The 18339-nt window shown below is 40.7% G+C and overlaps 1 protein-coding gene across 4 annotated transcripts in view; it reads right to left on the bottom strand.

Annotated features, from left to right (window-relative positions):
* The window catches only part of DOCK8 (dedicator of cytokinesis 8), a 233270-nt gene that overhangs the window by 44222 nt on the left and 170709 nt on the right, over window positions 1-18339 (bottom strand). For all 4 annotated transcript variants that reach the window (XM_070375802.1, XM_070375805.1, XM_070375803.1 and 1 more), the window contains 5 exons: window positions 15277-15426; window positions 13326-13439; window positions 9058-9213; window positions 7075-7214; window positions 1558-1727 (listed from right to left, as the gene is read on the bottom strand). In XM_070375802.1, coding sequence (XP_070231903.1) covers window positions 1558-1727; window positions 7075-7214; window positions 9058-9213; window positions 13326-13439; window positions 15277-15426 — 730 coding nt within the window. The remainder of the gene's footprint in view (window positions 1-1557; window positions 1728-7074; window positions 7215-9057; window positions 9214-13325; window positions 13440-15276; window positions 15427-18339) is intronic.

Raw genomic sequence — 18339 nt, 5'->3', positions numbered from 1 at the left:
AGGGAGGGGACATATGTATACCTATGGCTGATTCATGCTGCTGTATGGCAGAGGCCAGCACAGTATTGTGAAGCAATTTTCCTTCAATTAAATAACTAATTTTGAAAAAAAAAAAAAAAAAAAATAAGGTTTGTAGTTAAAAAGATATAATGCTACTGTTCGCTTAATAGACCACAATACAGAGAAAGCATAACTTTCATATGTACTGGGAACCAAAAAAAACCCACAAACAAACAAGTGCTAAAAAGTTATGATCCAAAGTGGCTGATTTGGAAAATTTTAATCAACAATGAAACTTTGGATAATGTGTGTTAACGTGATTCCCTTGCTTTGGGAACAAACAAATAACAGATCCTCAAATGAAACTTTCTTGAAATGTCCGTGCAAAATTCTACAAGGGATCTGCAAAGCCATACTCTGAATTGCACCTTTAAATTCTGAAGACAACTATCTTCTCCGTTTGCCCTTTACTCAGGCACTGCTACAGGAAGCTCTGTGCATCTTACCAAGCAGCCAGCTCATCTGGTGGGCTAAGATAGCTTCCGTAACTTCCCTGCCCATTTTCCCCCTCATTTTATGAGCTAAATGATTGTCACCACAAGGAGTTTAGAAATGATTGTCACACAGGACATTTTGCTTTTGGAGGAAGCAGGAAACCATGATAGTTCTAAGGTTCCAAGCATGATTCCTTACAAGGATTCTATACTTAACCACGAGTCAGTTAGAAGAATAGCACCTCCCTTCGCTGAGGAAAAAGCAAAAAGTACCCTGAAGCAGTCAGCAGTGTGTGTGTGAGTGTGTGTGTGTGTGTGTGTGTGTGTGTGTGTGTGTGTGTGTGTGTGTGTGTGTGTGTGTGTGTGTGTGTATGTTAGGGGAAGGACAGGCAGATGGGAAGGACAGGCAGATGGGATTTGTCTTTCTCAGGTCTCAGATAAGATGCTGTTTTTGAGTGAGGGTGGTTTTGTTTGTCTACATTCCCTAATCCACACAGTAACATGCAAATAAACTCAGGAGGTGCCTTTTAACAATTGATGCTTTCCTCTGGTGGCCAAGTGGGAGATACTGAATTCCAACCTTAATGAGCTTTTTAGTGCTAAAGGCAAAATTCCTCTGCCATAACAGCATTTCCTAATAGTGTCAGACAACATGATATATATATTTTTTGGCATGGTACAAATGTTTAGACTCATTTGAGTCTGCTTCTTTCCTTAAGTGCTCATAAAATAAAAGAGAAGAAACACTTTATTTCAAGACGTCAGACCACAGATCACTAAAAGGAGTAATTCTGTTATTTTCTCATCCTTTGTGGTGTACGGTCTTTAGTGTTTATGTACCAACAGACCAATGAATGAATGAATGAGCAAACAATTAAAAAAAAACACATATACATGTGGCTTAAAAAATACACTTACCAGGGCCTATGTTTGAAAAGGTTTGGAAAGCAGTGGTAGTGGGAAGGGCTCACACTAGCATATCAGCCCTGGAGCCAGCAATTTTAGTGGTGAATCTGGCAGGAACCCCCATCAATCCAAAGAAGGAAACAGAAGGCATCATTACCTGTAAAGTCATAGAGCTGTGGCAAAGCATCCAAAATGATACCAACCAAAGGCAGGTAGAGGGCAGCAACTTTGACCTTCACCTCTGGTTTAACACAACGCGGGTCCAGGTCGTGAGAACTCAGCAGGCTGTGGATGGCACTGACAGCTTTCCTTTGTACTTTGATGATCCTGTTGGCACAACACAAAAAGCCAAAGGCCATAGTGAAGCAAGGTTGACCAGAATGCTCCTAAACAACGAGGTGATGATATGAAAACCAAGCAAAGTAGGGTTGAGGTGTACAGAATCCAGAGACAAGCTGCTTGTGGTCTAGTCCTGGCTCTGCTGTTAGCACAATGTTTAAAGTTCACCATGTTGTAGAATCAGTACTTCACCCCTTTTTATCATTGAATAATATTCCATCACATTTTATTTAGCTAAATAAATATTTAGCTAAATAAATACTGTGTTTATAAATCTTATAAATAATAAGATTACCCTTATGATTTCATCTAAGAGTTTTATGGTTTTAACACTTACATTTAGCTAAATAAATAATATTCCAATCACATTTTATTTAGCTAAAGTGAAAGTCACTCAATCATGTCCAACTCTTTGTGACCCCATGGACTATACAGTCCATGGAATTCTCCAGACCAGAATACTGGAGTGAGTAGCCATTCCTGGCTCCAGGGGATCTTCCCAACTCAGGGATCAAACCCAGGTATCCTGCATTGCAGGCATATTCTTTATCATCTGAGTCACCAGGGAAGCCTAAGAATACTGGAGTAGGTAGCCTGTCTCTTCTCCAGTGGATATTCCTGACCTAGGAATTGAACCGGGGACTTCTGCATTGCAGGCGGATTCTTTACCAGCTGGCTACATTTTATTTATGTAATTCATCAACTGACGGACATTCGGGTTGTTTCTACTTTTTGGCTATGATGAATTATGAACACTGCTGTGAATATTTGTATAAGTTTTTATGTAGGTATAGGTTTTTTATTTCTCTTAGACATCTACCACAGGGCAGAATTATTGGATCATATGGCAACTCTGTATTTAATCTTTAGAGGAACTACATCATTTTACATTCCCACCAGCAGTTCTATCTTCTCTTTGCCAACATTTGTTATTATCTGTCTTCTGTATTATAGCCAGGTGCTAAGAGCTGACTATGATCTGCTCCCCTCAAATTCTTATGTTGAAACCTAATCCCTTATGTGATAGTGTTTGGAGGTGGGGCTTTTAGGGGGTGCTTTAGGTCATGACATCAGCGCCCTCATGAATGGAATTAGTGCCTTTATACAAAAGACTGCAGAGAGCTCACTTAACCCTTTCTGCCACAGGGGAACACAGCAAGAAGATGCCCATCTGTGAACTAGGGAGTGAGTCCTCACCAAACACTAAATCTGTCAGCTCCTTGACTTTGAACTTCTCAGTCTCCAGAACTGTGAAAAATAAATTTCTGTGCTTTATAAGCCACCTAATCTATTTTTGTTAGAGCAGCCCAAAGGAACAAAGACAGAGGAGTATTTAACTGGTTTTGATAAACATTTCCCTGATGGATAATTATGTTGAAAACTTTTTCATGGGCTTATTGGTCATATTTTCATTGGAAAAATGTCTGTTCTGATCCTTTGCTCTTTAAAAAATTGAGTTATTTGTTCTTTTATTATTGAGCTGTAAGACATAAAAAATATATTTTAGACATAAATCCCTTATTAGATCAATGATTTACAAATATTTTCTCCTATTCTGCTTGCTGTCCTTTTCCTTTATTAATGATGTCCTCTAAAGGACAGAAGTTTTAATTTTAATGGAGTCTAACTTACCTCTTTTTCTCTTTTGCTGGGTTTATTTTTGATGTTAGATTTAAGAAACCATTGCCTAATCAAATTTCTTGAAGATTACCCTTACGATTTCATCTAAGAGTTTTATGGTTTTAACACTTACATTTAGGTCTTTGATATACTTTAACTCTTGTATATGGTGTGAGATAGGGGTCCACTTTCCTTCTTTTGAATGTGGACATCCAGTTTTCCCAGTTTTCTTGAAAACACTACTCTTTCACCACTGATTGTTTTGCACTCTCATTGAAAAATCATTTGACTATAAATGTAAGGATTCATTTCTAGACTCAATTTAATTTCATTAATTTATACATCTATCTTTAGATCAGAACCACATAGTCTTGATTAATTTTGCTTTGTATCAAGTTTTGAAGTGGGATGTGTGAGTTCTCCAGTTTTGTTCTTTTTTTTCAAGATTGTTTTGGTTATATTGGAGTCCCTTGAATTTTCAAATGCATTTTAGTATCAGCTTGTCAATTTCTGTAAGGGCCAGCTGGAATGTTGAGAGGAATTGTACTGAATTTGTACATCAACTTGGAGACTATTGCCATCTTAACAATGTTAAATTTTATGATCCATGAATATGTCATGTCCCTCCATTTATTTAGATCTATTTCTTTCTAAGGTGTTTTGCAGTGAACAAGTCTTAAACTTCTTCTGTTAAATTTATTCCTAAGAATTTTATTCTTTTGATGCTACTTTAAGTGGAATATTTTTAAAATTTTTATATTGCTCATGGAAGGAGTATAGAAATACAATTAATTTTTGTATATTGATCTTGTATCCTGCAATCTTGCTGAACTCATTTATTACCTTTAATGGCTTTTTTAGTGGGAACTTTAGGATTTTCTATAAACAAATCATGTCACCTGTGAACAGAGACAGCTTTACTTCTTCCTTTCCAACATGGATGCCATGGGTAGAACTTCCAGTAAAATGTTGAACAGAAGAAGAAAGAGTGGACATTTTTGTTTTGCTCCTGACCTCGTAAGGAAAGTATTCAATCTTTCACCAATAAGTATGATATTAGCTGTGGGTTTTTCATAGATGCCTTTATCAGGTTGAGGAAATTCTCACATATTCCTACAGAGTTTGTGGAGTGTTTTCCAGAGGTACTAGATTTTGTCAGATGCTTTTTATTCTTCTATTGTAATGACTGAGTGGGGTTTTCGTCCTTTATTATATCAATTGACCTTCAGATGCTAAACCAATCTTGCATTCCTAGAATAAATCCTACTTAGCCTTGGTGTACAATGGCTCCACTCCACTCCACTACTCTTGCCTGGAAAATCCCTGGAAGGCTGCAGTCCTTGGGGTCGCTGAGGGTCAGACACGACTGAGCGACTTCACTTTCACTTTTTACTTTCATGCATTGGAGAAGGAAATGGCAACCGACTCCAGTGTTCGTGCCTGGGGAATCCCAGGGACGGGAAAGCCTGGTGGGCTGCTGTCTATGGGGTTGCACAGAGTTGGACACGACTGAAGCGACTTAGCAGCAGCCTTGATGTATAACCTTTTAATATATGTTGTTTAGTTCAGTCTGCCAATATTTTATTGAGGATATTTACATCTATATTCATATTGGTCTGCAGTTTTCTTGTGATATCTTTATCTGCTTTGCCATCAAGGTAATGCTGGCTTCATAGAATGAGTTGGAGGTGTCCTTTCTTCTATTTTTTGGATTTAGTGACGTATGGATGTGTGGACACCCTCAGGTAAGAAGGGTTCCACAGCGATCCCTTAGAATCTAGAGCTATGGCTCCTTTCAGGAGTTCAGCTGTTGAGATGTGTACCACTGGCCCTGTGCCTCAGATGGGTGGGTGTTGGTGAGACTATTAATTGCTTTGGCAGCCAAAGGAAGAACTGATCAAAAGGATGTATTGTCAGAAAATAAATTGTTTCTGAGACTTCTGCTCATATATAAAGCCCATGATGGTATTTTTAATGACTCTCCAGGAGAATAACTGACAACCCAACAATCAGGAATTATTGTTTTGCCAAAGGAGTGACGCTCTTAATTAGTTACCCTTTGGGGGGTAGAAAAGGTACCGTGTGTGTGTGTGTGTGTGTGTGTGTGTGTGTGTGTGTGTGTGTGTGAGAAAAATAGACCTATCTGATTAAACATAATTACATGATGATCTCTGAACATACTCTACTCTCTTACTAGTAAAATAATAGCAACAATCTTATGAGGAATCAAAACAGACGCAAAGCCTGGTTGCTTAGACGTTTCACTAGAAGAGAAATGGAAAACAGAGACTACCACTCATGTAGATACTAAAGCGTATCATGCTTTCAGAAATCATGGAAATCTCTGCTATCAAAGGACAATCACGATAAAGTATGCGTGCATGTGTGTGTGTGAAGGCAATTTTCTTTCTGCACAAGCCTCCTTCTCAGCACATTCTCAGCTTATGTGTCAAGGCACTTCGTGTTGCTGTGGAAATTCATGTTAGCTATAGGGTAGAAAATTCCACTGAGAAAATTGGGAGGAGTTTGATGAAACTGAAGCCTTGGAAAACGAAGCTAAGGATATTCTTGGTGACTGAATTTCTGGAAGGGGGCAGAATTCAGAGCTGAGAACATCAGACTTCCCACCATGACCTGCTGGGAGGTAGAGACCTACCATCCCTTAAGCATTATCAGTATGGACAAAGCATTTGGGACACATTTGTTACTGAAGTTACATAAACTTGTGCTCTTGTAATTGTTTCATACAGAGATGTCCTATTTTTGTCACAAAATTATAAATACTTTGAGAAAACTTTAGAATCTTGAATTAGACAACAATCTATAACATACAGCAATGCTGCCATTAATCAGCACATTCTATTTCAGAAACTTCTTGAACAGAGGGAGGAAGAAGGTAGGCATTGTAGGAGTAGGTTTTCAGGCAGAGAGCTAATGTGGTACAAGAGGCTGGGCCCTAGGGAAGGACTCTGGAGACCACGGTCTCTAGACTTGAGTCTGCTGTGTAACTTTGGGCAAGTTCCTTCAATTCCATGGGCCTAACCTGAACACTAAAAGGGCTGAATCTAGATTATTTTCCAATCCTAACACTCCTTGGATTTAAGCCCCTGTCAGCAGTGTGCCAAGTGGCATCTGGCTGCTGCCTCTGTGCATACAGGTCACCCAAGGTACACCTTAAAAACAGCTTTGTTTCTAAGCAGCTCACTAACCAAGCATCCCGGGGAACCCTAGTAGAATTGGTAAAGTGAAAGTGTTAGTCGCTTGGTTGTGCTGCTCAGTTATGTCCAATTCTTTGGGACCCCATGGACTGTAGCCTGCCAGGCTCCTCTGTCCATGGGATTCTCCAGGCAAGAATACTGGAGTGGGTTGCCATTTCCTTCTCCAGGGGATCTTACTGACCCAAGGATCGAACTGGGCCTCCTACACTGCAGGCAGATTCTTTACAGTCTGAGCCACTGGAGGCCTTGGTAGAATTGGCAACTTCCTCATAATGAATAAGCGGTTGAAAAGAGCTATTTTATGGTTACTCTCCATCCCTCATGCCTTTCCACGTTCCTATTGGCACCACTTTCTAAAAACGTGGCTGCTTCTATTCCTTGGAACTGGTGAATGGTGGAGTTTTTCACCAAGGAAGATAAGTCAGAGTGCAAAAATTTGGTAAGGAGCATCCTTTTTTTTTTTGCTTTCTGTTCCACTATAAATGTTTGAGACATACCCTTCCCCTTCAGCATCCAGGGCAGCGGCCAGCTCGGTGAAGAGAAGCCCGGTGAGGAAGTGCTGCTGGCGGTACTCCGGTGTCAGGTCGAACATGCTAGCAATCTTCTGGTCCTGGAAACTGGAGCAGGAGCTGGAGTTCTATAGAAATGTAAGGGGCAGTTTTCTGAGTAACAAGAACTAGAATTAACACCATGATGGCGAGGATGCATCAAGCATATGCTACCAGCCAGGCTCTGTAGGCACAATGCAGTGAAGCAGTTACTGCTCACGTCCCTACGTGTCAGATGAAGAAACTGGGACTTAGAGTGTCCACTCTGCTCAACTAGCGAAGAAGACTAAAATCCTAGGGTCACATCTGGATAGGGAAATGGGGATTCTACCCCATGTTATGGCTCTGAGCTGGTGATTCCTCTATAACAGACTACCACCTTTATTTAAGGTTCCTGTTTACACTTCTGAATATGATTTACCTACATTGCCTGAATTTTGCTGGCCTGGAAACCAGAAGCAGCATCAGGCAGGGAAATGTCACATTTACCAGTCCTGGCCAATACCTGTGTTCTTATCTTAGGGCGTACTTCATATGTCACTAAGAGGCTACAAATGTCTCTAGCCAGCCTTTCCAGTTTGGTGATGCTGGGAGGTGGTCAGAAGGGGAATATGGGGGAGGACGAGGGGCAGAGCTGGCAGGTGTGGAACAGCTGCTTGTAAGTCAGCTCTTCCCCAGTTCACAGGAAGATGGTCATGCGGTGCACATCTGAATCTGAATGTCATCTGGCATGAATAGCTAAGATTTTTAAAAGAATTATTAAGATAAGCCTCCTCCTTTGTGCTAGGATCAAAGACGATGCATCTGAAAGAAAACCTAAAAAGAAGAAATCTTGCCTGCTATTCTGAGCTACTGATTTGTTCCCTATATATGGAATATGACTATTAAACAGCAGTACTTTATAAAGTTTTTCTACAGAACACCAGTCCCACAAACCAACGGAGGAAAAAAAAGATTTCCAGAGTCCAGTCATTTTGGGAAGTACTGCTTATCATTCACCTCCTCCTCCTCCTTCCTTTGCCACCCCAGGGGCATTGTAATTTATATAAACAAGTTAGAGACTCTTGAATGGCCTATTGCAAAGAAACCTTTTAACACAGTGTTTCTAAAATGGATTTGTCTTCAGAATTCTATATTTGTATAATACCTCCTAACATCCTGTGAAATGTGGGGCCCACCAAACCTAACCTGCATAATACTGATCTACAAAAAGAGACTGGCCATGCTGTCAAAGCCTCATTTCTAAATATTAATACAAGTGTTACTCTTCTGTGCTGATTAAGAAAAAGAATTTTTAGAAATATACTCTATAAAACAGACCATTTGATTATTTTACAAGGAGATATTTTTAGTGTTTCAAGAGCTACATTTTCGAGAATATGATTCAAGGTGGAATCATTTTATACTTAATTTCATTCTATATCAGAATCAGCAGAAAGTTCTAGGATCATTCAAAGATACAATACAGTATCCATGTTAAAAACTACTACTAGATCATTTGGGAATCAATATAAAGGAAACTAACTGTAATTTCATAAATTTTATGAAAGGAAGGTTTCATAAGGTTTAGGAAAAGGGAAGTGAGCAAAGGAGACTGTCAAGCTAAAGTAAAGACTGTCAGCAAAAGATCTGTGATTTTTCTATGAATTAGACATTTTTCATAGTGCATATAGATTTTGTGCTCTTCTGGCCTCAGCAGGGACCCTTGAACCCAGACAGAAAACAATCACATAGCTTGTAAATGATTAGTTAGATGAAATAACTTTGGGTAGCACACGTATGTGTATCTGGATTAACACATACAATGTGTATCAATTGGTTTGAATAACTCAATTTTTCTTCTAATTAAGAAGACCAATCTGTATAGGAATAAATGACTAAGCCAAGCTAATTCAACAAAATAGCTTAAACACTTTCCAGTTAGCTGATTACCTGGGAAGATATGGAGGGACAGGGAGATGCTGGAGCAGTATCCGCATTCATAAAGAAGAGGTTCAGATTGAGGTAATGCTCATGGCTGCAGAGAATTCTCAGGAACTCCAGCCTCATGGAAATGAGCGTTGGAAGGTTGTTGAGCTTGGCTGACAGCTGGTAAGAAAATGAGGAGGGAAAAGAGGTTTTATTCTATGGTGAATGGAGTTGAGGTTGACAGACACAAAATTATCTTTTCTCCCCAGATTACAGAAATCAGTGGAATAAAAATGAGTGGGACAGGGCAACAGATGGCAAGCTCTGCATTATGGGAAGGTCCAGTAAGTTTTCATCCATTGTCATTGTTTAGTCACTAAGTCATGTCTGACTCTTTAGCAACCCCATAGACTGTAGCCCTCCAGTCTCCTCTGATCATGGAATTTCCCAAGCAAGAATACTGGAGTGGGTTGCCACTTCCTACTTCAATGGATCTTCCTGACCCAGGGACCGAACTTGTGTCTCCTGCATTGCAGGTGGATTCTTTACCACTGAGCCACTTTACTGTTCTTTTTAGGATTCCAGTCTAACAGCTGGCCATAATGAGAATGCTTGCCTCAACCCAACCCTCATTAAATCTCTAATATGATGGATGGCAAGCTCATGCCTAAAATAATCTGGAGGTATGTCTTCGCTGTAACAATAAAATTTCACAAAAATCCTACCGTGTCTGAGAAACTAAAGGAAAGGAGTTGACCCCACATGCGGCCACACAAAACTAATGAAATGGGCCTGGATGACTTGCATGCCACAAGTGCTCTCTGTGGTTTCTAATTAAAGGCCGCACTGGTAAGCTTTCAAACCAGTCCCTAGATGAAAGAATCAAATTACTTACGAAAGTATGTAGTCCCCGCGTAAAAGCCAAGGAGTTTGCCCCAACGTGGGAGAAGGGGAAGTGAAGGAGAAAGAGAAAGCTGGGAGAATTTTCAGGAAAAATCTTTTCAAACAAACCAACTGTGAAAAAAGCAATGAAAAGCTGGCAAATATGACAGTCTGGAAGAGACCCCTTGCTTCCCTCAGGCAGGCTGACATCTGAAGGACTGAGACGCTACGGGCAGTGACAAAGTAAGCAAAGAAGGGCTTGAGGGACATTCTGTGCTGTGCGTGCTTAGCTGTGTCTGACTCTATGTGGCTCCATGGACTGTAGCCCACCCGGCGCCTCTGTCCACGGGGATTCTCCAGGCAAGAATACTGGAGTGGGTTGCCATTTCCTTCTCCAGGGGATGTTCCCGACCCAGGGATCAAACCCAGGTCTCCTACATTGCAGGCGGATTCTTTACTGTCTGAGCCACCAGGGATGGAGCTTCAACCTCAGGATATCACCACAAGGACTCTGCTGGCCCAGCACAGGATGCCAAGCATTTCACCCTTACAAATGGCCATGCTTCCTCTTCATGCACTTTAAGAGCAGTTTTATAAACTATATAATTTAAATGAGCACATATTTTAAACCATTTTAGGAAAAAAACATTGTGTTATGGCATTTTACCTATAGAATCTGTAGTTAGTAGACATTTATTGGAAAAAAAATGAATGCACTATGTACTATAGAAAAAATAGAATATATGACTTCTGTGTATGAACCTTTATCAGAACCCATACTCTTATCAATGTGTATTACTGGCTGATTTTGAACAGGGACATCAGCAAATTATACTAATTAAAACTCAGTTTTATGCCCTTCACTCAATGGCCACTCAAGAGTTGTTGGGTCAAGCCTGCTATCAGAACTTGAAAGCACAAGATACCTGCATTTGAAAGAAGGCCACATTGTGGGCATCTTTCATAAGTCCCTTGAAACTTCAATGAAGACAAAAATTTCAAAAATAATTTTAGCAATGTTTAAGAAAGAGTAAAGAGCAGTTTGGGCTTCCCAGATGGCACTAATAGTAAAGATCCCACCTGTCAATGCAGGAGATGTAAGACACTTTTGATCCCTGGGTCGGGAAGATCCCCTGGAGGAAGGCGTGGCAACCCACTCCAGCATTCTTGCCTGAAGAATCTGATGGACAGAGGAGCCTAGAGGGCTACAGTCCCTCTAGGGCTGTGTAAAGCCATGGGGCCACAAAGAGTCAGACAGGACTGAGGTGACTTAGCATGCACACAGGCAAGGTGCATCCTGTGTGCAAACATCCTTTGCAAAGGTCAGGGCCCAAAGCTGTTGCCTCGGTGGCCCAATTTTCACAACCATCTTTCTAAGTCAGTTCAGCTGTAATTTCTCACCCTTGAGATCTGACCAAATTCCTCACCCCTCATGTTCCCCAGGTGGTTCTGATCACCCTAACATGCCTTCAGCAAGAATCCTGTTAGGTTAGTTTGACCAGAATTCTCCCTTTACCCCTGATTTTTCTCTTAGTAGTTTTTCATCCACTTACTACTCTTACCCTGTTCCTTGGCTATAAATTGGCATTTTTCCTTCTGTATTCAGAGTTGAATGCAATCTCTTTCCCCTACTGAAATATCCAATGCAGTGGTCCTTATACCTATCACAATGGTCCTGAATAGAGTCTGCTTTACAGTTTAACAAGTGTCATGGATACATTTTTTTATACCAGAGGCGAACTCTGGGCTTACAGTGGTATTCCAGTCCTTTCTTTCCATATATTCAACATCAAGTTTTGAAAAACAGATTAACTCGTGTTTGCAATTCATCCAATGATCTGCCATCCTAAACACCTAAGAGTGACGGCAAAGGGAAATGGCACCTTCCTCCACCACCTCCTCCCACCATTCTGGTAGGACAGGGCCAGAAGATCCAAGCAGGGGCAGGAGGTCAGGCTATACAAGATGTTCCTGCTCTGGTACTTCTGATATTTCCTTAGGATTCTTTGTAAGCCATCTTCCTTATTAGGAGTCTCTTTAGAACAGTCATGGTCTTTTTAGCAAGGGAGGGGAGATCCTTTTATTTTGCAAATGAGGAAATGAGACTCAAAGAAGTTGAATGACTTATTTATGGTCACTAAGGGATTAACTACTAAGGGATTAACTACTAATAACTAAGAGAGTTATTAGTTCTGGTGGAACAGAATGATTAACTCATTGTACCTTGAGTAAAGCAGCCATGGCTCTTTCTTCCCTGGAAAAGTTGCAATATTAACTCCTCTAAACTTCAGCTTTATCATATGCAAAATGTTGACAATAACACCTTGCAAGAATCAAGAGAGATGATTTCTGTAATGTGAACACAGAGCTTTGTCCATAGGAAGAAACTAAGGGTAGTGACAGTGGTGCTGATGGTGAAGGTGGTGGGTGGTGATGCTGGTGGCAGTGACAGTAATGGTGGTCCTAAAACACAGGAATACGAAAGAAAAGGAGCAGCAACAGTAACTGCTACTTATATTTCTATTATTGGGATAGTTTGAGAGAAGAGTGAACAAAAGTAGGATTCCATTTGAAAAATCTGGGGAGACAGCACTGATACGCTCTTTAATTACAAAATACAGTCAACCCTCTATATCCACAGTTTCTGCATCTGTGAGACAACCAACTGAGGACTGAAACTATTTGGAAAAAAAATTCCAGAACATTCCAAAAAAGCAAAACTTGATTTTGCACAGGCAACTAGTTACACCGCATTTACATTATGTTTGATATTATAAGCAATCCATAGATGACTTAAAGTATATGGGAAGATGTGTGTAAATTATGTGCAAATTCTACACTATTTTATTGAAGGGATTTGAGCATCCACAAATGTTGATATCCTTGGGGGTTCTGGGAAGGGTCTTAAAACTAATACCCTGCAGGTATACCAGATGACAATATTTGCTTTTTGCTCAGTGAAATTCAGTCTCTTTGACTGATTTTACTAGAGTTCTTTAATGTTAGAATTTCACAACTGCAATTTAATTAATTACCCTAATGTGTGAAAAGAGACCTCATACTTTCAATTATATACCTGGTCAAAAACTGAATCCCACAGTCATGTAATTCTGTTAAATGCTAAACTGAAGAAAGCAGTTTGTATCACTAATAAGTCTCAATGCCCATGGACCTTGTTGGCCCTTCTGTGCTGGTTTGGTAAATGCTCCAGGAATCTGCACAAACTAGTTTGTCTACCAAAGTTCAAGGCACAAAACAAATGACTTGAAGAATGTACCACAAAACCCAGAATGTACAGGAGTCAAACTGTCTCACTTGGCAATGAACGAGGGAGCACGCCATGGCAATAAGCGTCACGTCAGATAGGAAGGAACCAGGAGCAACAGGGCTAGGTCTGAGGGAACACTCACCTGGTTGCAATAATGTTTGATGAGGTTAAACACAAAGCCACGATCCATGAGTGAGAGGAGGTCATACAAGAAGAAAGCCAGGCTAATGTTGATCTTTTCGGCCTGTTCAGTTTCCTTAAAAACAAGCATATTGATACAAACACCCCCATCATTTGCTAGTAAACCTTGGGGCCCTGGAGGGGGGCGGAATTTGGGAGAGGCAGGTCATATCTTTTCAGCCAGTGTCCCTCTGGAAGATTCTGAGCAAAGCAGGTAACCCTGCAAAACTACAGCGATATACTTTAGAAACTAATTGATGTCGTGAGTGTTGAATGAAGTAATTCCTTACCTACTGTTAGTATTTAGGTATATTTGCTTCTAGGTGTTTTTTCCTATGTGCATATTTATCTGTATATAATTGAGTTTATTCTCTGTATACAATAGGGTCCTGAATTTATTCATTCAACCATTATATTATGAACATTTTCCTACACTCTGGTTTCTCATATTTTCTTAAATTTCTTTATATTGCTTTACTATAATTTGATTCTGCTAATGACTGTTTTAGCAAAAGTAATTTGAAATGTATTTACTATCTTGAATGAGACAGATTCTTAATTTGAAAGGATTGTTGCAGAAAATGTAATCAAGATTAAAAAAATCGGTTTTTACTTAAGGAATTTTTTTCTCCAATTAGACAGCATTCCTAGCCTAAGAGAGGGCAGAGTCATACACAGTAGAGTGAACTCTTGCATGAATTGAGGCCAGGGTTTAGTTTTTACTACTTCTCAGTGCTCATATTTATGAGGGATTTTACAGCACTTCAGAGCAATCAGGGATTCACTTTTTCATGTTTATGCCCTCTATTCTCAGAATGATAAATCAATTTGCTCTGAACTATTGAAAATATGATTTGAAATGTTTTCCTCTTGTTATGATGAGAAGTTTGCAAATTCAGGCCACGCTGACCAGCCACTGGCATGGGTGGAGACTTGGTAAAGAAGTTTCCACAGCTACCATGGAGTGGCAAGCCCTCATGCTCTTAGCATCCTCCACCTGGACCACTACTTAAGTATCTGTCTGAATATGCTGGGCTTGGAGTCTTCAGTCTTGACTTGGCTGCTAGCTGTGTTGACTTTTGGAAAATTTATCAACCTCACTGTGCCTCATTTTTCATGCCTGCCAAAATGAGACACCATTGCCAATCTCATAAAGTCTGCCATAAGAAATGACCAAGTGGAAGTTTCTTCTCCTCAGTACAGAGCAGCAAACAAATTCTTCATAATGATAAAGGTATTAATAATGATCATTGCTGCTTCAAATTTTATAGAGTTTCTAATTTGGCTTCAAATTTTAGAATTTTGTTTTATTTCATTTTACTTTTTTTTTTTTTACTTTCTACTTTGAAATAATTTCAAATTTACAGAAAAGGAGCAAGAATAGTTAAAGGAACTCCTCTAATTAGACTCATCAGTGCTGGGTATTTTGCTATATTTGCTTTATCATTCTCTCTTCATGTTCAGTTTTTTGTTTTTTTTTCTGAACCATTTGAGAGTAGGTTACAAATATCATAAAACTTCAGGGTATATTTGCTAAGAACAAAAATATTCCCTCTCATAGTGTGTTGATACAATAATTTAAACTGCTTTAATTCCACATTATAATTTCATTTTGTACAAGCTCCATTCGGTTTGTGGGATCTTAGTTCCCCAACCAGGGATTGAACCCGGGCCCTTGACAGTGAAAGCCAAGAGTCCTAACCACTGGACCTCTAGGGAAATCCCCACATTGTAATTTTCGACAGCAATGCTCCAGCCCCACCACAAGGTGCTTTCCAGTATAACAAAGTGAATTTAGTTGTCATGTACAGTTAGTTACATTTTAATTACTGTTTATTTTTCTTTGATTATGAAAATAATATATGCCGAGGGTAAAAAATTTCAGACAGTGAAGAGTAAAATGACACAGTTACCTTCTGAGGTTTTACTAAAAGGGCTGCAATCTCCGAGGTGACCACATTAACAATAGTAGTTATGTCATCTTTGAAACGGTCAGAAAAACGAGTCCTCCGAAAATTGTCCCGCTTGTCCATGTTATGTACATACTGGGCCATGCTTTTCACCTACAGAGAAGATGGGGGAAATGTCAACATGGAAACTGGTGACCTGCTTGTACACTATGGAAAAAGGGGAAAGCCTGGAAGAAAAGCTCATTAACAATGGACTTTCTAACACTTTATCTGTGCTGGTGGTTGGTTGCCCATGCAGGCTCTGGTCTGAAAATTGCTCCTGACACCCTGATGGTTACCATGGCAGCAGGAGGCGGGAAGGGTGCCCTCTTCCTGACCCCAAGTCAGGGGGCTCCCTTCTTGATGCTGACAAAGCCAGGGAGCTTAATTCTTCAGCTGCAGTGTCACAAGACTCCCCTTCTCTCAACTGGGAAGGCAGACCTGGACTGCGCCCCGCCCCGCCAGGACCACTGCAGCACCGTCCTACCACGGCACACAACTTCACAGGAAAAGGAACTGTTTATGACACTGTTTCTGATGTAAACTGAAGTCATTTCTGTCTCTGAAACTATAGTGAGAAGAAGACAGAAATGTCCTTCTTATGTCAGCTTCAAGTAGAACGGGAGAAAAGTTTTTCCAAAAACAATTCTATAGTATGCAGGCTGGAAACTTAACCACTATTTGGAACACTGTCTCTAGGAGAAATTACGTTGTGAGTTTTATAAAACTAGCTTGCTAAATATACATATGCAAATATTTATACAATTATATATTTAAAATACATATTTAATGTATATGTAGTTTAAATAAAAACCTATATATCAATCAGTGATAGCCTGCATTATGACTAGGACAACACCAGCTCAATGCCTACCACAATTTTAAATCAACATCATGCTTATTTTTTTGGACTTCTTCCTGGGCCAGGAGATTCCTGGGTCAATACGGTCCGTTTGATAGAGTCTGAGGTTGTATCCTGTCCTTGTTGGAAACTCTCAGAGCTATTAGAAACAGCTGGATGGGAAAGGCTGGGAGATGGAATGGTTGGGTGTCTGCCCCTTCTATAAATGTGTCCATGATAGTCTGAGAGACACTGCAAAAACAAATGGCCCCGGAATGTTAAACTGTCCACACTTGCCTCAAGGTGACCCCCTAGGTCAGGACTGGAAGGAGAGGGGACAAAGACAGTGTGTGGGAAAATGACTTTCACTCCTCAGAGCACTGGGCTTCCCTGGTGGCTCAGATGATAAAGAATCTGCCTGCAGTGCAGGATACCTGGGTGTGAACCTTGGGTTGGGAAGATCTCTTGGAGAAGGGAATGGCTAACCCACTCCAGTATTCTCGTCTAGAGAATTCCATGGACAGAGGAGCCTGGTGGGCTACAGTCTATGCGGCTGCAAAGAGTCGGACATGACTGAATGATTAATACTTTCACCTTTCTAAGAGCTCTAATAGCAGATTTCTGTTTCTAAGAAGCCAGGGCTGGCAATTTTCTTTAGTACTGAGATAAACAGAGATTAAAAAAAAAAGAAACAAACAATCAAAAAAACCAAAAAAAAAAAGGTAAACTATGAAGCCAAAGCAGATAGATAGGTAAATATGTTTTAAGACAATGCCATAGCCAGCTTGGGGAAGACCTAAAAATCTAAAATCCTAAAGCCCAGGGTAAGAACCCCAGTTTCTTCTCACAGTAGAGTCCTTTTTGGCTCAGGACACAGGGGCGTGTCTGTACCCCACAGAGTTACAAATCCTCAGTGGAGGACCTGAATGAGACGTAGGAACTGGACCTAATTTTTGTCCCACAAAGTACCTCTCTCGCTATGATCCTGACTAAGGACCGAGGAAGACAAGCCCCTTTGTTGGGGGCCACCTGCTCCTGATTCCCCACTGCCTAACCCACCCCAGTCTTGGGTTTTTAGCACTCACTGTTGTGTTTGGCTCCTGCCTGCTGAGTTTGGCCATTCTACAACCAAATAGATAATCCTCACAATACCATACTTCCTGTCAGCTACTTGCCAACTACTGTGTCATTTGCATCTCCAGAGAGAAACACACATTAGAAACAGTAGTGGATTCGTGGTCATTATTTGTGGTGTGGGTTAAGGCAGGAAGATATTTTCCTCCATATGGGCCTCTGTGACCCATTCAAAGCAGGGATACTAAGAAACCCTTGGTGTAGACTTTGGGGTAAAGCAGTCACCATTTACCTCTGTGTCCCCAAAGTCTGGCTCAGCAGTTTCTGGAAGCATGGGGATTTATTCATTAGCAACTGTGAAATCTGCCCAAGGATTGTTTTCAACAGCTCTGATGATGCCAAAGTGGTTGTTCATTAGCACGTGGGCATTAATATAACTAAAGAGTGTTAAATCGCCTAGGTAGTTGGCTAAACCCAAGGAGGTTGTAGTTCCTTTCTCTTCAGGCTTCTTGGGAAAACAGCTGTTTTGGTGTTGAAACACCTTTTCATGCATCTGTAAGGCAACTGCATAAGCAACGTGTGGAGGACTGGGCACCCAGTCTGAATCCAAGATCAGTTTCCTTGCAAAGTCTGGCTGGGGCTGCAACTTTTCCATCTGCCTCCACCCTAGCTCCTTTTCTTGCCCTTCTCTGTCTACCTCTGAGCCCTAGGAAGCTGATCTCTACAGACTACATCATTCAGGACTCCTTGAACTTGGGCTTCTGCTTTTTTTTGGCTTCACCATGAAGCTTGCAGGATCTTAATTCCCCAACTAGGCACTGAACCCAGGGCCACAACAGTGAAAGCTCAGAGTCCTGACCACTAGACTGCCAGGGAATTCCCAACATGAAACATCTTTGAATCGAGATACTGCTTTCCTTTGGGACTCTCTTCTAAATGAAAAATCTGTTGGTCGTTCAGTTGTTTCTGACTCTTTGTGACCCCATGGACTACAGCCTGCCAGGTTCCTCTGTCCATGGAATTCTCAGGCAAGAATACTGGAGTGGTAGCCACTCCCTTCTCCAGGGGATCTTCCCTTCTCCCAGGGATTCAACCTGGGTCTCCTGCATTGC

The sequence above is a fragment of the Bos mutus genome, chromosome 8 (assembly GCF_027580195.1).
Source record: "Bos mutus isolate GX-2022 chromosome 8, NWIPB_WYAK_1.1, whole genome shotgun sequence".
Lineage (NCBI taxonomy): Eukaryota > Metazoa > Chordata > Mammalia > Artiodactyla > Bovidae > Bos > Bos mutus.
The sequence above is the reverse complement of the archived record's forward strand: the minus strand, read 5'-3'. Positions and strand labels throughout refer to the sequence as shown.